Here is a 20,933-nt window from a genome sequence, read left to right on the forward strand (position 1 = left end):
AGCTTTTAATTGAAAGCCACCCAGGCAATCCAATGCACTGAACAAAAAAAAAGGTACAGCAAAAAGGAGGTCAAGTAGTAGCTCGAATGCTGTTAATACGGCACTGGCTGAGGTGTCCTGGGAGCAGCTCCCACGTGGGCATTCATGCAAATGTGCAATTAGGGAGGGGGAAAAAAACTAAACTCAAACCATCAAATCACCTAAAACACGAATCAAAACAAGAGCATTGTGCTTTGATTTATAAATTGTACATTAACAACAGCAAAAAAATCAGGCAGTGGCTATAATAAAATGACCAATTTTTAGCTAGGAAAATATCAATACTTCATTTCAACATGATTATTTCAAAGACAGGTTTCAAGCTGGGCTGTGGTATGGTGGTTAGTCATGTGTAAAAAAATTAACTCATTCTTAGGTACCTTAGGCTGTTATATTTTAAATACAGAGCTCTAGTTGGGGTTGGGGGTAAGCATATTTTCTAGTTTATTAAGGACTTAATAAAAAAATACCATTAAAATCCAAAACATGATGCTTAACTTATTTTCTTTTTAAATCTTTTTGTCCTCCTCGCATATATCTGCTCTCTGCCTTGATACTTAGAAAGAATAAATATGTGAGGAGAAAATATGCACAACTTTTTGTAGCTTTTTTTTTTCCCCAGGCTTCTCTCTCAAAAATGCTCATATCAACTGATGACTATTCTCAAGCAGGAAGCACTAATTTCAGTACTCTGGTATTGAAGATGGATTTACAGTTTAAGCCATGTCACTGCTAAGGAAGATCGACACCTTCCACCAACAAGTGGAAACAAAAGGAGAAGCAACGTGAGCATTCCCCAGACCGACGGAAAGTCAACACAGAAACAATCGTTACAGATGCTTTTTTCATTAAGGTCGGTTTACTCGAGGCCACACTGCCCCTCTCCCTGGCTGAGGTTTCAGAATCCCAGGCCAGGCCATACACAAATGACGACACAACTCCAAAGCACAATATACTACCCATAGGAAGGAAGTCTGATGCTCAATTAGCTTCCAAATACTCCTGCCATAGAAATTAAATTACTGCAGACTACACTGTAGTGCCTAAACAGAATCCTATCTTTATCCAAAGCATTGCTATTTATGGGACTTTATATTTATAGGGTAGGCAAAACCAAAGAGAACAGAAATAACATGAGGATACTTTCAGAAACCTCAAAGTTAGGCTTAGATTACAACCAGCATCTCCCAAGTATACGTTTCAGTCTTAATCAGCCCACTGGAGAAGCACACGTATCACTTACGGGGGGCTCCTTCTGCCATCTCTATGGCTGTAATGCCGCATGACCAAAGGTCACTCTGCAGAAAAAGAGAGAGACCATATGTTAGTAGGTGGATTTACCCATTCAGACAATCAAAGAGTACTATTTACAGAGGTCCTGTAGGTGAGATTGAAACCAAATACCAAGGCTGTTTAAATAACATAAGCTTGCTATTTTTTTTTATAACAGTATTATAAAGTCCTACTTGTCATATGATACATATATATATACACAAATGCACGCGCATATTCATTCAGAGTATACAAACAACCCTTTCTAACAACACATGAAAATATGCTCATATTAGGACAACCAAAAATACATTGGCCTCAAAGCTAAGTCTATCAAATGACAGAATTTTCAGTCCTTGTTTACTAAGGGTTGAACATTTCCCTGTAGTAGACTCACAGAAAACACTGTACCTATTCACCCAAACAAAAGATGGAGATATGAAGACTGCTGAGTGAGAGCCAGGAGGGTCCCACACAGGTGAGAGGTGTCACCGTCCTGCTGAGGAACCAGCTCCAGAGACTGACGCTTTGCTTAAGGGGCAAAACACAGGAGGAGGCTGCTGGAAGAGAGCCTGTTCCTGAGCAATGCAGCCTTCATTTTTGGTCACAATAATGACTTTTTCTAAAAATTAGCCAAGACTAACACTCAAATAAGCTCTTCTTGTACGAGAAGCAGAGAAGCATTTCTAACGATGGCATTTGCAGACCCAGCAAGGCAATCTTTTCTCTTGGTCCAACCCAGCCATCTAGGCTCCTGTTCTTACAAAATTTTTCGACCATGTATTTCTGGGAGGAAAAAGCCTTACAGGCTCCACCAGGAACAATAAAAAGGTGTTTTCAGAGACAGAAGGAGTTATTTTTCACATCACTACTGCATTAGGAAATACTGCAGAGAGTTTTTGGTCCTTATTACATCATTTAAAAGCCACCCTTCCTTCCTAATAACTCGATCTGCAAATATATAAAGCATTATCTTTAGTACAATGAGCTGATGGATGTAAAATGCGATTAAATCAAGAGAAATAGGATCAATCTGATCAATCTTAATCAAAAGGTACAAAAACACCAATTCAAATAATCTGGATTTTTTAAATAGATTTAGACATGCACTGGCATAATGGTAGCTAATACTGCTAGCAGTCTTGGCAATTTGATATAATTGATATTCAGCTCTAAAATTCAGTGTAAGGCCTTAACCATATGCTTTCTGATATCTTTTTTGCCTTTCTTGGTTAAGTTAAAACAATTGCCTTCATTTAAGTGAAGATTTTTTGAAAAGCATACTTTCACATTTTTTTCTTTCTTTGTGCTTTCATTAAAGCAAGCTGAGAACTTTTAGGATTACTGAACACTGTCACTAGAGAAATTCAACTTTAAATACACTCACATAATATTCTTAAGGGTAGTGCAAATACCATCAAGCCAATTATGGCTTTGCAGTAATCGTAACTTTGGTTTGCAGTAAGCTATGTAAAAAATGATCTTTGCTGGGAAATGCTGCGATGGATAAATTTTTATCAACACATATATGTATCTTGAAATGAGGAATAGCCACAGATTTAAAGAGCTCCTTCTGTACTTCACTGGCTCTCCAGGCGGTGATTCTATTTAAGGCAACACCTAAAATGCATTGTTCTGGGTTACTACAATAACTAGGACATAATCTAACACAATTTAAAGTACAATCATTATACAAATTGAGAACATGAGTGTTTCCAATTGAACTAATTTTTGCCTTTTCTGAGCACCTACAGCACGCAGAAGTCCTATACTCCTCATGTCTCAAAGCTGTAATAATACAAGTAACAGCAACTGTTAAAGGTCGCAATTTGGCAGTGACCCATACCTTGTATTCCTGTAATAAGAATATAGCTACACAAAATAGTATTACTCTTACAAAATATAAAAAGTCTAAAAAACTGCCCTTTTTCATGGATGTTCACACTGCAAGTGTAGGGTTTTGGTTTTTGTTTGTTTGCGTTTTGTTTGGTTTTGGGTTTTGTTTTTGTATTTTTCTGTAAACAGGAGACTCTTACTCTGTAATCATACGTAGCATCTGGATTTTCATCACAGGCAATAACTTCTGGAGCCATCCAGTACGGAGTTCCAATAAAAGTGTTTCTCCTGCCAACTGTTCTGTCCAGCTGAGCGCTCACACCAAAATCCACTGCGGGTGGGAAAAGGGTAAAATAAAATAAGAGCGGAAAAACAATGCAGTGATTACTTCTGTAAGGTGATTTGGAAATAAAACCGTGTGGATGTTCCACGTGGGAGGACCATGCTGAGGAGAAATATGACGATTAATACTGGGGCAGCCAAGCCCTTGCGCTTCACGGGCAATGGGCTTAGGCTACAAGTGTCAAGAGACACGGCCGCATATGACCATTTCTCCTGCTCCTCTCACCAGCCTGCCTGGACAGAAGGGAGTGTGCAGCTGCAAAAACACTGCCTTGGGAGGCCAAAGAAGGGCTATTCCCTTCCCAAATGGTGAAGCGAAGCACCTTTGCTTATACAGAGGGAACTGCTTCCCAAATGTACCTCTCACACTGTGGGAAAACCACACGTGTCAACACGTCCCCTTTTCAGCTGTCCACCTTTTCTGCTCTAAAACTGGACAGCAAAAATAATCTGTTGCTCCATTAACTGCTCCCTGCTCTAACGCATAGAGCAGATGCATTGACAGGAGCAAAAGATGAGGATTATTCAAGAGGAGCCAACTTTGAGCACATACGCACATGGGTTGCAAAAGAGATGCCTGTTTCGTTACAGCGCAATTACATTACCAGGGTGTTTTCTTCTCCTCATTTCTCCCTGCTCATGACAACAATGATGTGTGTCTTTCTATACCAGTAACGGCATCTGCTCTATGAGGGCTGTGTCAGCTTCACTGCATCCATCATCTGAGCAACACTGACAAACTGGTGTAAATGAGCACAGTGAGAGCAACGCTTTCGGGAGCTACTGTGCTCCACTTTGGACCAAAAGGAGGAAAGCTCTCCCCAGAGCTTCCTCCTCCAGCAGCCGGTACGTCTTCTCATGCCTCGTGCTGCAGGAAGGTGTAATGCAAAACAGAAGGGATGTGGGCTGGGTGGGAGGGCTTCAGCATGGCTCTATATTTAACCAGAAAAAGGTGGCGAATGTAGCGTGATACAAATACAGAAGGTTAAAGTGTGCAGTAAGTGGAAGAGACAGATTAGAGAGAAGGAAAAAAAAGGAGTTTGTCCACTTGAAAGGGAAAGAAGAGGCCAGGGATGAACGTGGTTTTCAGCAGGCATGCCAGAGCTGGAGCTGCATTTTGAACTTGGTGCCGCAGCTCCCTCAAGAGTGCCATTTAGATTGTATTTTTGTGTCCAGAACCTGCACAGCAGCTGCTATTTTAATTTAAGTCAAATAAAAGAGTGACTCCCATCACTTCCTGAAGTCCCGAATGAAAGGAATCAGAACAAACCCAAGTCACGCATGGCTCAGTGGGGGCACAAAACAATCCCCTCACTGATTCTGGCATGAAAGCCAACATCTTCTAATGAAATGCAACAACGACCTGCAATCCATCCTCCTGAAGCAGGAGAAAATATGTGCGGGACCTCGGTCCACAGAGGAGCAGTGACGGTGATCGTGCTACGGAACATGGCACCGGCCTCTTAAAGGATGAAATTAGTTTGGGAACATCGGAAAACAAAGGCTGAATGAATGAGGAAGTGGATGTGCGTGCCTACTTACCGAGTTTCACTTCTGCATTCTCCGTTAACAACACGTTTTGCCCTTTGATATCTCTGTGAATCACGTGATGGGCATGAAGATGTGCCAACCCCTGCGTTAAGACAGGAAGGAGAGGACACTCAGAGTTAGGCTCTTGGCTTAGCAACAGCTACTCATACCCAGCATCCCCAAAGCCCGTAACGCTGGGTCTCAGGCTCTTGCTCAGCAGCTGGGTGCAACTGGACCCACAGGAGAACTGTAGCAGAACTCCCCCACACAGCTTTTGGTAACGGAGCAGAGACAGAGGCCCCAGGTTGTGCAGACACTGTAACCGAATACAGCCCTGTGCAAACACCACTCAGCTGTTGCTTGAAGAAAGTTCAGATACCAGAAAGTCTCCGTGCCATGACACTGTAAATGACATCAGCATCAGTGTACACCACTGACATCAGACACTCACAGGGTCACCCAGAATTTAGTCCAGGAAGGGAGGCAGAAGGAGAAGGGAGGCAGCATCAATCAGCATGCGTTTGTGTTCCCCTGAGAAGGGCGTGGGGGGCTGATGGACTGTCAGTTTATTTGAGGGCAAGGGAAGACTGATGACAAACAAAAGCTCCACTTCAAAGCTGCAGTTCTCTAGTCTCCATAAACATGAAGCCAGATAATTAATTGTTCCTCAGGAAGAAAAAAAAAAAAAAAACACATGCAAAAGAAAAAAAAAAAAAAAAGCATGAGCACTATACTTTCCAAAGGAAACAAAACCTCCTGGCATACGGTGCTTTTTGTTGAGACAGCACCTGGACGCATGCCCCAAAGCGTTAGCCATGTGGAGGGAGGGCTAAGGAAGACATATGTTGCATTTTACTCTGTAATGTAATTGGGAGAACAACAGGCAACCTTCTTAGCAACTGCCTGTATTTTGGTTTCTCCTCAGCTCTGTGCTTGGAAAATTGTAGTCTCTGGTGGGATCATCTTGCCTGTTCGTGTTGCCCTCATAGGCTTTTAATGTTTTATGAAAAATAAAGAAATAGAACCTTTACAGCTGCAAAAGGTTAAGAGAGTACTGGTTGCTGTAGAGAAATATTTCCTAACACATGTTCTTCATTAAATGATCATTTACCAGTTTGCCTACATAACCATTGGGCTATTTTCTTTCTTTAAAACAGTTAATGAGCATGACAAAAAAAACTACCATCCACAACTCCTTCTCGCACCTCACAAGTGAAACAAGTGAACAGCTGACGTCCCCAAGACCCTTCACTGGCTGCTAATGATAAGTGGGGTCTTATTTTTCACAGGAATGAAGGCTTTTCCACAGCTTCACACAGGATACTTTTTAAAGCCTTCTGCTGCACTGACTGAGCCAGAGAGATAATCGTCTGTTCTCTCCAGAGTACCATCTAAGCTTACTGAAAAAACACATTTGGGTTTGCAAAGGGCTGGGAGGAGACAGAGGGACATAGCTTCATTTTCCTGCAGCCCCCAAGCACCTCCAGCCACACAGGGATCCACGGGGTTGACCTTCTCACCTCTGTCTTCACCTGCACCAATCTTTGGCATTTCAGCTCATTTTAACTTTGTGTTACACAACCTCTCTGCCTCTGACAAACTCAGTGTCGAATCAGGTTTTGCAATGTCTCATAGCATTGTGAGTTCAGCATTCCTTTTTTCCAGATATTCCAGTTCCTGCTAGCAAGCAATTAAGGCTCCTTTCGCAAATCTCTCGCAGGAATGAGAAAACAGCTTTCATCTAACTCTTTTCTGATGTAAATAATTCTTTCCTCTTCTCAGTAACATGACTACTTTAACCTAGGGAAACCTAGGATAAATGCAACACAGCATGCTATACCTCCAGGGTCACACAGTTCTCAAATCAAGCTTAAGATCAGTCCTGCAGAAGTTAGCTTTCCTTGTATTAAAATATGCTGTCCATTTGATTTGAAATACGACCATCAGTAGGTAATTAACTTCTCCTTCCTAAACAATTTAAAACAGACGAGTCCAAACACCAACAGCCGGACTCTCTCCTAGCATTTGGAATTAAAGCAAGAGACCAGAATTGAACATCTCCCTCCCTCACCATCTTAAAAATTGCCACAGCAGAGCAAACACGCAACCCAGACAACAGCAGCATTGATTTCTGCAAGAGCCAGTGACAGTTTCCTTTAACATAAAGCCCTCCAGAACTTCATTTATGATGAGGCAACTGAACAAACATACTGTGTAGGGGTATAGGTAGGAGGCATTTTTTTTTTTTATGTAAAGCAAGAGGAAAACCATACCAGATTTACTTAGTGCAGCAAACAAATGCCAATTCAAAAAGAACTTAAACTGTACCAACTGGAGATTAAACATGAAGAGTAATTAGTTAAAGCTTCAGCTTTAGAAAAACTGGTAAGCGGCATTCCTCTTCCTGAGAAACTTTGCAGTGCCGTCTGCTAGCGCTCTACAGCGTGCAGCCACGTACCACGTAGCTGCTCGTTCTAGACAGGCTGCAGGAACACAGGACATGTGAGCACATCGCAGCACAGAAGTCCCGACTGCTGCCCTGGGCCAACAACTTCTTTCCTCCTCAGACTTTATTAGGAGCAGAGCAAGGCAGCTGAAAGAGCATTTGGAAAAGCCCATTCCATAGCCTACTGTGTTACTGCACTATTACAACCTCAAGCTTCTCAAAAACAATGTCTTATGGACACTGTTTCACAGATTCTAAAATAGGTCACCGGTTCTTCCACTGGCTTCTCATGAGTAGAAATTACTATTTTCTGCAAGGTTGCTTCTACAATACAGTACAACTCATGCCAAGTTACATGATGCAGAGCAGAAATCTACCTGCTCCTACGCACTTTCCAAGAGATGACATGGCTAATGGGATTGATCAGAAACAGCTTCTTGCAGAACTTCAAGCTAGGCTACATCTCTGGAAGACTGTTTCTGTGTTTTCAAGTGGAGCAGACCATTATCCTTACCCGGAGAATCTCTCTGGAGATATATGCTATCCAGTCTTCCTTCAGAGTATTCCCTTTTGTGTTCTTCACAAGGTCTGTGATGGAGCCTGCTCCACAAAACTCCATAACAAGCTGCAAAACAAATATCAGCATATAACCAACATAAAGCACAGTTCCCAGCTGTCTAGTGAAGCAAAGTAATCAGGTTGCAGCAGTGACTTTGGAAACCCTCGTGAAGCAGAGAATATAATTTATTTTACATCTCTGCCTGAAAAACAGATTCAAAGCAAATGTCTCCGATGTGTGTCAGACATATATGGAATATGTCTCACATTAGTTATCACATTTTCAAGGACTGATATAATCACTGTAATTTAATGCTGGGAATCTGGGTTTGCTCAGCTATGCAAAATGCATTAGCAGCAACAGCAGTAAGAGCACATCCAATGCTGGAGGAATCAAACTGATCGCACCATTGCAACATAGTTTATTAACTCCCATTTATTTATGGAAGAAAATGCACTGATGTCTGTAGCCTGCTATTTCAAACCCAAACTTCAATCCTCTAGAGCAGGAGTAGTTACATTTATACTGTCCTAAAATTACATTCTGCCTTCTGAAGGTAAACGTGAGGCTGATGTGGCCCCTGGTGAAAATGAGTTGGACATCTCTGATCTAGAGGATGCAGATGAGGTGGGATGAGAAATGTAATGGGTACAATTTTCAAGTGCAGTTTTCTTTTTACAGCCACACATTCTTACTGCTCAGCTCATCTGCCTTGTTCCCATGAAACATGTTACCATCCATCTGGGAAACGGGGGAAAAAAGTTACCTAAAGAGCAAATCCATTGCTAACATTAAATCTTGGTTCAGCCATGTTCTTAAAGATGCGTGATTAGCCTATGCGATTCACTTGTCTATCTGTTTGGGCAAGCACCAAATTCTATTACTTCGTCTTTCCATAATGTGATATTTTATGTCATTCTCAAACTATACCCAAAAGGGAAAGGTTTATGAACATGCTTGAGAAATATCTGCTTACCCACAGTTGGTCATCATGTCCTGGAGGACTTTTCTTAATGAAAGCACCATAATAAGTTGCAATATTTCTATGATGAGAATATTTCTTTAGCATATTAATCTCCAGTTTGATTTCTTCTTCCTCATCCTTTGGAAAAAAAAAGAACAAAAAAACACAAACAAAACACCATATGTTTAAGATACCATATGAAGTATTTATTTCCTCTTCTTTTTCACAGAAGTGGATTTTTACAAGTTTAATTTATACCAGCATCACACTCAGTAAGCACATCTCATGATCATGCCATCAAAATCCTGCTTATTGAGATGGTCTGAAACAGAGCTTTACTTTTCCAAGTTTTCAGTAGCAGAAAAAGGCAAATGAAGGATGCACTGGACTTCATTCAATGATGGAGCGGGACAGGATTTTAAAACCCCTGTGCTTGTAATACCTTAAGCAAATACATAGCTACCAGGCTTTTATTCTATATAACCCCGAGAAGTAGAAAATCAGAAAAATCTGTGAATTTACAAGAAAAGAGAGTTATTTCTGTCTTCCTCATTTTTTTCCCTTTAATTTTGATAGTTGCAACCAGTTCTATTTAACTGCCAGAGAGCGGCCCAGTGCAGCCAGCTGCCAAAGCGGCCCCTCCGAGGTGGGCTGCCCCACAGTGAGGACCACAGGGTCCCTGGGTCCCCCACCCTGGTGTCAGCACAGGACTGGTGCAGGAAAGCAGAAGTGGAGATCAGGAATTTCCCTCACTGCACGGACCATGCGGTTCGCCTCGTGCACAAGTTTCCTCCCTCTCCATGCATCTCCATGGAAGAAGAGTGAGCCCATCGGGAAGAAAGAGCTGGGAACCCGGGCGGTAAACAGGATGCTGGGACACAAAGGCGGAGGAAGGATTTACCCCAGCTCACGTCACCTCAGTGAGGTGCCAGGCAGAGAGCAGCTCAGCTGAAGGGAGTCCATCCCTTCAAAGAGCTGAAAACGGGTAAGGCTACGCAACAACTCCTTAAAACCACCCACAATTTGCTTTTGAAGTGATGATAGGACACGCTGCACCAAAGGATCCAGGCAGGCTTTGAGGTGATGTCTGAGCAGGCAGCCAGCAGATACAGGAGAAGACACCATCCCACCACCAGCACACTCCCCCAGCTCTCTCACACCACACCGTGACAGTGGGAGCTCATCTAGCACCTCTCAAGGGGAGGAATGAAATGCAGCTGGTTTACCCCTTCAGACACAATCTCCATCCGCTCCACAACCTTCTAGCCTTAGATATCCAGGGGGAAAATGTCTACCTTAAACTGATTCCAGGAAGAAACCAAAACCTCTGTTCCCTAGGGTGGCAGGCTGATAGAAATGGTAGCACGTATTTTGATTATCCTGTAATGTCAAAGCTGATTACATGATAAAATTTTAAGCCTTAAACTTCCTTGCAATTTGCACCACGCTAGCAATCAAATATCCTATTCATGACATACGCAGATGTTAATACATGTACATGTTTACTATTTATACACATTAGTACACACGGCCTTAGCAAAAGAAACCACCCTATGCTACAAAGCAAACAATTATTTCATATACACTAATAGCGGGATGCAGTGCTTTCTTGTAAAATACTACAAGAGAATTTCCAAAATGCACCAGGGATAAACTATTCTTAAATCTTGTCATGACGCATCTTTTACAGTAAAACACTGTGTATTTCTGGAACACTAAACAAAATAGTAAAATAATCTTGTAAATCAAAGTTCCCAGTAAACAGCATCGTGGGGAGAAAGCGCTACCAGAACAGCTTGTTGAGCCAAACACTAACTCGGTGCTTCCTTGGCTGCTTCTGCTGCTCTTGCTGTTGTGTGATTTTATTTAGATCGTATTTAAAAAAAAAAAGAATACATGCCTACACTCGAAACCACACTGAACCTTGAATTTAGGCAAAAAAACTGTAGTGGGAGCTTCATTACACTTAATGGTTTGAGACTTAATTGCAGGAAGGTTAATATGTATAATTGGATTAATCTGCTATTTTATACTGACTTTATAAAAAAAATTATTTCCTACCTTCATCACGTGAATACAATAGCTTTTACAATACAATAGGCAAGAGGTCCTAAAGTTTGTTAATGTTTATCTGTTGCAACAACAACCAAAATGACAATGCTTAGACAGGATCTATCGCTGAAAAAAATAAAATAATAATAAAAAACACCCCCCAAAACCACCGAGGAATAAACAATAACCAAAAAAAGGCATGCACAGAGCCAGCAGACTGCAGGCAGCTACTGCTCTTTCAGTTTTTCCGTGTGTCAGAGCACCTGGTCAATGGCCTGCAGCAACCCCAAGCAGCTCCCTTAGCTAAGGCTAATAATGGTCCTAAACTCCTGTTTCAGCTGTGATTGAGCATTTGTCCACAGCACAAATAGCATCTCACCTACAGTGTAATCCAGTCCAAAATTCCAGCCTACAAAAATAAATGGATAGAGTAATTCTTGCCAGGCTTCCACAGATTCCACTTAGTGTGGATCGATAAGTCCCTGGCACTGAGTCCCAAAGACTTGGTGGCGACAAGAACTATCATGAGGACTAATCAGCAAGGAGAAAGCTGCAATACCTCTGTGGTACAGCAATTGGTGTAAGATAGCACACACACACAAAAAAAAGAAAGTCGCCAGACCAAAATTATTCTGTTCCTGATTTAGGAACAGCTTTTTACAGGGTACAATTGATTTCATCCCAATGTGGACAACAATGTGCGCCCTAACGGTGTTTACTTCCCCCACTCAACTACAAAAGGAGGATGAGGTCATTAGCTGAGATCCAGACACCAATCTTGCAGATGTCTCACATCAGGGCGAGATAAATCCCACCCAAATATCTCACCGGATAACACCATTTCCACACAAGGTCCCTCAATAGACACACATGCCATAGGGAGGACAGGCTGCAGCCATGATCCTTCTGTGCAGAGGAAGGTGTTTTTGGTGGCCGCCCTGGGGATCTGGATGTGGGGGCTGACCTTGGGGACAGAAGGTCCCTCACCTCCTCCCAACAACACATGTGCTGCTCCACTGTCACTAACAGCCCCTCCGTTTGCAGAGGCACCAGGATCACAAAGGGGAAAATTAAAACGGATTGAGGAAAGAGACTGTCATTCTCATGAAGAAATACAAAAGTACCTCCTTTTTTCTTGGAGGAGAGAGGCAGCTGGTGAGCCCTTCCTAGTGATTTTATGCAGCTGGCATCAATTACCACTTTAAGCCATTATCTGTGGATACAAACTCCCATTGAAACCTTCTTTGTCTGGCCTTTGATGGGGCTGGTATAAGTGTTTTATACTTACACATTCACTGTCTGTTTGTGACAGCACATCTGATTACCAGCAATTTTTGCAGAAAGCTATACTTTTGCAAGACTCACGTGGTTAAATCAAGCTTGGAGTGGCTTTCCTCTCCCTTTCCATGTGTTTCCCTTCAGAGATTAAATGGACATGTCAGCATCTCTAGGGATTTCTAACCACAGCACTGTTTTATCAAAACAACTTTGCCTGGAAGATTAAAAACTGCATATGACGCCTGCACGGAAATCTACTTATGTACACTAAGATCACTTCTAACCATTTGAATCAGCACATTACAAATAAACCCAGGCGTGTTACCTCTCAGCATGCCATCCTGTGGCACCCCATCACCTTGCTTGCCGCTGGAACACAAAACCTTCCCATCGCTTGTTCTTCCACTCATCACTGCACGCCAAATATCAATTTATTTATTTTTTTGCATGCAGACGGCTAATCAATGACTTGTTATTTTCATTACATCACCATTTACAAAACTGATTATTTCAGTATCTGAATGATTAAAGTATCTGAACTCAGTGCCAGTGGAGTAACTCCCAGTCAAATAAAAACTACTAGAGCAGACCCATGTAAGGAATATTAATTTAGACAGCTCAATTACGCAATTTCATCACGTCTTCCAAAGGTAACCCCCCTGCCTCATTACTTCAAGAAAATCCTGCTTATTCATACAAATTCTTAGAAGATGAGGAATTCAGAAGCACTTTGCCAGACACCACAGGAGGGAGGGAGAAGAAGGGAACTACAGCTCTAGAAGTGCCAGAAGCAGGGAGGACACAACCAAAGGAAAAGTCACTCCATATCTGCCCCATTTTTATGTACTTCTCAAAACATAATTGTCTAGGTGTCTCAGAAAACCAAGCAAAACAGTCCTGACCTGCCCCAGCACTGCAACTGGTACAAGACCCCTTTGAGAATCTGTCTCTGAGAAACACACCCAGGGGAGTAAGGAGGGAATTAACACTGCTTTCCAAGATCTGTAGTACAAGAAAACCACTTCAGGAGCTGAATTAAAAACCAAAATCAAACAAGACACCTAAAAGATACAGCAAGGAAGTGTCCCAGGACCTGTAAGTGGTGACTTTCCATCCACACTCCTCCGGGTGGAAGAGCTGCCTGACCACTGCTCTTTGCCAGCTGTTGACTCTGCCCTCTAAGGGGACAGAAGAGGTCAGGAAGCAGAAACTCAGAACAATTTCAGATTTTATTTACCCTACTAGTATGATGAGGAGAAATGTGAGTGAGGAAACACAGCCAAACAAGGATGAAACAAAACAGTATTCTGTGATGAAGGTACGAGCAAGTTTATCTATCCTGCCAGATTATTTATATGCTCTCCTAAATCAGTTTGCTGAGGAATTCAAATCAATCCCTTACTTAACTTTCCTTTCCCAATTTAAGAAATGAGACAGTGACAAATCTTAGCTCTCCCTACACGAACAGCATCCAGTCATTTTAAGCTACAACAAAGTGTTTTAAGAATTAACACCGCTTCCCAATAGTAGAAAGCCAAAAAACACACAGGCAAAGGGGGATGAGGAAAGTGGAAACCTCCAAGTTTCCTCTCCTTTGCTTTCCCAATGCTGCCCACGGAGCTCTGCCTGCCCATACCCAGGGAGCTGCGCTGCCTGGAGAACAGCGGCTGGTGATGCCGTATCTGGGGTTGCAGAGCAAGGTGAGCTGCTGAGGATCAGGAGCTCCAGCAGTGGCTTGTGGGGTTTGGGAGTCTCTGAATTACGGGAGGGTTGGGATCTGTGTGGAGGAACAGGCAGCAGCCTCAGCCTGGCACTGGGAGGGGAAAGAGAGTGCAAACCCACGGGCACCTGGAGTGATGGAGAGGAAACTGGTTTGGCTTCAGAGGCAGAAGAACCACAGCAACTCAGCCTTTCTTTCACTCTCTCCCCGCAACAGGCAAGTTGAAGAAAAACAGGAGAAGCCCACAAGAAATGTAGTTTTTATTTTTGTTTCTGCTTCCCCTCACTTTTCATTTCTGCTCTCAACCTACATTAAAAAAGTCCTAAAAGGCACCAAACGCAAACAAAAGTCTTCGTGGATAAATCACAACACCAACTTTTGGAAACGACAATTCTGCTTGTGTGTCACATCCTCCCTCCCCCTCACACACCAGTCCTGGCCTGCATCCATTCGGAGCTGAATCTGTCCAGGACAGGGAACGTCTGAATAGTGCCTAGCACAATAGGTGACCTTTTCTGGTGCTGGAATCCATAATATACGCACTCATTAATAAAGTTCTCACACACAAGAGAAATGTTTTGGCGAGAAGAGTTGGGGCAATATTGTACACAGCGCGGTATTTGAACTGGGAGCTGTGGCTCTGCCTCCAAGCTGGGAAGGAGACTGTAATTTTGGGAGGAACCAAACCACAAAAGCAATGAGATCTGGAGCACCGGGCAAGTCCCTGCCAGTGCCTGCCAAGGTTGGAAGTTCGTATAAAGCAGAGCAGCTTTGGAGAGCACAACGTGAAGAAACACAATCCTCTCCAATGCCGCAACACAGTGTCAAAACTGGGAATACTATATAAAATAGTTCTTAAAAGAAAATACCAAACAGAGGCTTCCTGGGAGGGAAAACCTAAACTGTTTAAAAGAAAAGACTTTAATCAAGATGTGCAGTAAACATTTAACAAGTCCATATACAGTTCTAAATCTTAACATACAAGAGCCTCCAACTTCCTATTACATCCCATCTTTCTTGAGGCTCTTTTAAAGAGCCTTTGAGCTTTGTTACTCTCAAGCTAAAGACCTCATGCAAGTTTATTTCCCTTCTGTCTCTCCCCTCTGTTACCTTCTCATTTCCAGCATTCACTGTGCCTGTCCCACTTCACATGCAAGGTCTCCCTTTCACAGACCCCTTGCCCACAGGCTCCCCCCACCTTGGCATCAGCATGTTCACTTCTCTGCACCGTCCTTCAAGTCCTTCCCAAACACGCTTGTTCAAAGGTCTAGAAGACTGTTCACCATTATGAAAAAGCTTCTGCCATGGTATGCACTCGGTGACACTGAAGGAGCACTAGACAGCCAGCCAGCCGTAATGTGGGTGGGGAGCATCGCCCCACCACCCCACGCCATGAAGGTACCTATCAGACTTTGCCCCTGGTCCACATATGCAGCCCATGAGGAGAAAGCCCTTCATGGGCTTTACCATTCACAAGCTTTCTGGAGCCCATCTTGTCACCAAGAGCTGCCCACCAGCCTCCGAGCTGCTTCTGCCACCAGCACAGAGCTGTGCTGCCAGAAGCAGCAGACCGGCAATGGTCTGCTGAGGCAGAGTGATCGCAGAAGATGGCTGTGAAGCTTTTTCAAGGGTCAAATAAAAAAAAATCTTAAGTTTTGTGAGAACTGGCTGGCAGGACAGGGCTGTCCTTATGACCACATTTGGTTACCTTCAGTGGCAAGATTTCATCAAGCAGGTTAGAAACACACTTCCCAACACATGCAGAACAGAGGCTGCTTTGTCTCCCCTTGGCACAACAGCCTCTCTACTGCATGCTAAAGGCACCATCTGAAACGGGAGAAAACGAGCCAAATTGTTCGCAACAGTGGCATCGCTGAGGCTGCAGCCATAAAGCAACAATTAAGTTAACTCAACAAAAAAGCGTGAGGGAGGACTAGCTTTTAAGCAGGGTCCCAGCACTGCCTGAAGGAGCCTGTGTAGCAGCTTTGTGCGGGCACGGGAGACGGAATCACGTGCAGGCAGGAAGGAGCCAAAAACCACGTGAAGACAATACTTGTCTGTTGTCTCCCCCCTAAACTACCTCCTCTGCCAATCGCTTCGACAACAATATTTTCTTTCTTGCCTGATGTGCCCCCGGTGCCTTCGCTGGCCACTGAATGAGCTGCACTGAAGACACAGACTGCACCACTGCTGACCTCCCCCAGTAAAACCCCAGGGCCTCATGAGGTTTTCCCGAAGACTACCAAGAGAGAAACCTCCTAAGGGCAAATCCATTCAACCATTTACAAGGCTAGTCCCTTGATCCTGGTCACAATTACTTAAAGAGTATCCTGCTCAGATTGCAAGTTTATCCCAGCTATACAATTCAGCTGTCCAGCCCCATCAAGCCTAAATTATTTACAGGTTATACAACAAGCTAGCCTTGTACTGACACCTTCAGAGCCCTCATAAAAGAGGGAAGGTTTAATACCCTACTTCCATTACTATTATTCACACTAAAAACACCCGTTGCTATACAACTCTACATTCAGCCTCAGTCGTTTTGTGATCAGAACAAGCCCTTGCTAGCAGATATGAAAAATAAATCTGTATGTGAAGGCAATAAATTAAAACAATTTCCTTTATGCAAAGCTCTGGGCTCAGACAATGAGATGTAGATGCTGGACAGAAAACAGGCTTATGCACAAAGCCAAAAAATTTCACAGCTTTTCTGCTTTGAATCTCGGTGTGCCTTTGACGCCAAGGAAAGCAGCATCTCTGGGGGCGACAGAGCCAGGGGAGGTATTTGCCCACTGCTTGGTTTCTGCTTCCCTCGGGGTCAGCACAAAGCTTCAACGCTCCCACCTGGGGGGCAGATCTCCTTCCCAAAGGGGACTGACACAGGGGCCCCTCCCTGCCTGTGCAGTCCAGACACTGCTGGGCCAATGGTTTGGAAGGTAAAATACATTAAAAATGGCAGTTCTGGCATAACATGAATGTTCTTCTAGCACACAGACCATTAAAACCTATCATTACATGAAGACACTGATTCTCTTAAAGGACAGATTCATTCAGTACACAGCCTCACACCCACACTGACCAAGAAGTCCTGTAGATGAAGGGGAAGAGGGATTTATTTACAACCCCTTTCATTTTGTACATTGAATATAGCCCAAATGCTAAAAACCAAACAAAATACCCCAACAGCTCATGATCACAAACCCAAAGCTGTCACCATACACACCCAAACAGGACCAGAACAAAGGAGAGCAAAGAAAAGTAATCCCACTTTGGTTCTTCCTCTGGGCTGTTTCACATAGGATCCTTTATTTAAACGAGATAGGGCTGGAGAAGTAGTTGATGAGAGAAATGTAGATGCTTCATCCATCACATGCCCCCATTTCTTTGCCCAACAGTGATGTAGGGCTTGGCGCTGCTCGATACATAAAATTATTTAGGCCAAAAGCAAACACACAGATTTGCAAAGCAGAGGGAGCAGACTGGCAATGGTACTCCAAAATCAACTATATATTTAAAAAAATAAATAAATAAATAAATAAAATTTGGGGGACCACAAACAAGCACTGCCACAATTGCCAGCAGCAAGCAGCTGGCAGCTGCAAAACAAGTACCTTGTACTCCAGGACACACGGTCCCACCCTTTACCTTTACCTCTCCATGGGACGAGTCCCACCATGGCTGGACAGACCTGTCCCCTACATGTACTTTTCCCCTCACACTAAATTATGGGCACCCAGGGCAGCTACGCTCCAGGCTTCAGCACAACCGCTACACGTCTGAAATCAGACAGAATGAATCCAGGCTTCAGTCATAAGCAGTATCAACAGATAAATTCAGCAAACAGCAGCTGGAAGGCTACAGGATTTATTATCAGCTTTGGCTTCTGAACCCAAATCAAGTGGTAGGTAGGAGAAAAACTTTGTAACACATTGCTAATCCTTCAGGTGTCCACATTCCCTGAGTCTTCAAGGCTTTAATTAAGCAAACCCTCCTCATTATAAAGTTGCGAGCACTGCAGTTTTTCCTCCAAAATATTTAAAACTCCGTCTGCAACACTAACAAAGCCCTGCATTTTGTCAGAAAATCAGTCCTAAAGAAAAGCCCCGAAAACAAGATTACTGCATTTTCTTTGCAGCCCACCAATCCACTTCCATAAAGTGCTAAACTTCACTTAGCCTATTATTATGAAGAAATAGATTTAATGCTTCTTTCCTGAAGTGGTGTGTATCTCTGTCTGAGGTATTATACATCTGCCAGATGAAAAGACACCTAACAGCCAGCCATCACGTCCCCAAACATCGAAGGTAATAAGTTGGTTTAGGACCTAATGGCTGTATTTAATGCCCTTTGTACGTGCTGCTGGTAATCTGTGCTCTGTTTTACACCCACAAAAGGAAAACTTCAAATTTTGGACTACACTACAGCCTCCAAAAAACTCCTTCTAAGCAAGGACTAGTGTGAGATCATGATCTGACTTATTCAACACAAGGTTTCTTTTGTGAAGCAGCCAAAAAATGTAAATTACCCAGGAATAAAAGGAATAATTCGATCTGTACATGTGTCTTACAAACACGATTGAATGACACAGTGCGAGTGCACAAGTCCTTACAAGTTTTAATTTCAGGTAATCTTTGCCTAAAGGTTAAACACTCCAGCTCCACAGATCCAATATTAGTCACTGCTCAACCTGCTGGTGATCTGCAACCTTCTCCCTTGCCTTATGCAAAGAAAGGACTGCAAACGCAAGATGTCAGGTGTGGACTGAGAGGACCCACGAGGTTCAAAGGCTCGTTCCTTTCACCATAGGAGGGCCAGAAGGGATGGCAGAGAAAGCTGCGACACCAGCCCACCATTGTGTGTTCAAGAAACAGGCTGAATATGTACCATCCATGCAGACTGTGGGTGGCTGGGGTGAGAAGAAGGGAGAAGAACTGATCAAGCCCTACATGCTTATCAAACTTCATTTTCAGTTTCGAAAATACCCCAGAAAATATCTTCAGTTTCTTTCACCGACATTGCAAGCAAAGACCACTTTGAAAGCTGGCAGAAGGAAGCTTGTTCCTCCTCCCTTTGTCACCATCGCCTCTGCCTTCTCTTCTCCCTCTGGTTTGGTGAGAACCGCTCCTCCCAGCAGCGACACAACGGAGGATTACCATCAGGTCAGTAGCCGTGAGACACGCAGCCCTACACACACGTGCAGAAACACCCTGTCCAAGCTCCTTCTGCAAAGGGCAAACCCAGGCCCATGACTGATGCCAGACCAGACCTGGGGTTTCTGCTCCTCCACACTCTTCTGCAGCATTCCGGAAACCTACAACCCAACAGCTGCTTGGCAGTGAAAAAGCATGACCCAAGCTCAGCTACTCTGTAGGAACGAGCAGAAAAGAAATTATTAGAAATATATGGGCCAAGAGCAGCTTTGCTGGAGCAAAGACCCGTCTTCAACTTGTTCACATAAGAACAAGATCCATGCTTATAACCCTAAGGGTTTTCAAAGCAGGAAGGAATATGGATATTGTATTTTACCTCTAAAATACACTTGTGCTCAGAAATACAGCTCTTTTCAAAAAAGGAAATCCATTACAGAGTGATTTACAACTGACTGACAAGATGATGATGATGACTCTGTAATTATCAGGTCCAATCACTCAAATTACAATTTACCAGCAGACACACAAACTACTTGATTCACAGCTAACATTTTCTTCAGCAGAGGCTAGGTCCTTCCTAAAACAAGAGAGGAGACAGACAACCTCTATCAGTAACAGATCAATGTGGCTGCTGACGAGAGAAATTCAGGGACGTCTGCAAGGGGCAAATTTCCCTTCAGTGCTTGTGCCAAACCCTCCCAGAGGACAGACAAGAACCAGCGCTGTGACCAAAAGCCTTCCTTTGTATTCAGACTGGAACAGCTGTTAGACAGGTACAAAGGTATGGCCACGTCTGTGCACGTGTGATAAGCAAGTTCTTTATATAATCAGTTGCTGAGGTTTTGATTTTCTTCGGTAGATTAATGCTGACTTATGCACAGCATTTAAAAATCACCCTGCACTGCCAAAGCTCTATAAAGGCTGTGCACTTTAGTGTACAAGTAAGTGCATTTGGCGGTATGCCACTATGTACAAAATCATTTTCATGCAGCTGCCAGCAGAAGGGAACTATATTCTTGGACCAGATGTTTTTGTTGTCAACACTGCCAAGCACGCCTGGAAACCTCACAGCTGAGTGGTGCTGCAGGAGTGAATTAACAATGAACAGAGCCACAAGATGCTCGTGTCCATCGATCAGACAGGGCATCACGGCCCGCCCTCTCCCTTCCTCCCCCTCTCTGAGCAAGGAAGCTGCCGATAGCTAGCTAATTATTTACCTGCCTGAGAAGAAAAGACCTTCTGCCTCCATCCGGATAAATAAAAGCGAAAGATACTTTGCCAAAAATATTACACCCCAGCTGCATTTATCCTTAGCTGGGCAGGTGACAAAGACACCGTAATTAACAGCCAAGAAAATAAGAGCTGAGAAAATATAAATGGTCCTAACACTCCAGTACAGCATTAGTTTTGCTGCTGGGCTGAGAACAGGCTCGCATTTGTTAAACGGCATTTCACCTCAAAAATCAGAGCTGCTGCAGCATCTCAACTCTCCGGTTTAAAACCAAACAGCTCAGATCCCAGCACAAGTCTCCCAAGTCTTGAGCTGAAGCCCCAAGAGCCCTGGCAGGAGCTTGGGGACAGGAGCCCAATCCCAACCCCAACAGCGGCTCCCGGGGAGGATCGGCTGCCCTTCATCCACCTGCACCTGTGCTGCAAAGCCGGGGTTCCCACCAGCCCCCAGGCTGCCAGCCTGGCCTCACCTTACATGACAAACAGAGGGGACCCGTGGGCCTACAGGGACAGGA

General features: G+C 43.6%; 1 protein-coding gene across 12 annotated transcripts in view; it reads right to left on the reverse strand.

The window, feature by feature from the left end:
- Positions 1-20,933, reverse strand: part of MAP4K4 (mitogen-activated protein kinase kinase kinase kinase 4) — a 163,892-nt gene that overhangs the window by 50,331 nt on the left and 92,628 nt on the right. For all 12 annotated transcript variants that reach the window (XM_065060781.1, XM_065060789.1, XM_065060825.1 and 9 more), the window contains exons 4-8: positions 9,001-9,126; positions 7,980-8,090; positions 5,032-5,122; positions 3,348-3,478; positions 1,283-1,337 (exon numbers count right to left, since the gene is read on the reverse strand). In XM_065060781.1, the coding sequence (XP_064916853.1) occupies positions 1,283-1,337; positions 3,348-3,478; positions 5,032-5,122; positions 7,980-8,090; positions 9,001-9,126 (514 nt within the window). The remainder of the gene's footprint in view (positions 1-1,282; positions 1,338-3,347; positions 3,479-5,031; positions 5,123-7,979; positions 8,091-9,000; positions 9,127-20,933) is intronic.

This window comes from Columba livia, chromosome 1 (genome assembly GCF_036013475.1).
Source record: "Columba livia isolate bColLiv1 breed racing homer chromosome 1, bColLiv1.pat.W.v2, whole genome shotgun sequence".
In the NCBI taxonomy this organism is placed as follows: Eukaryota; Metazoa; Chordata; class Aves; order Columbiformes; family Columbidae; genus Columba; species Columba livia.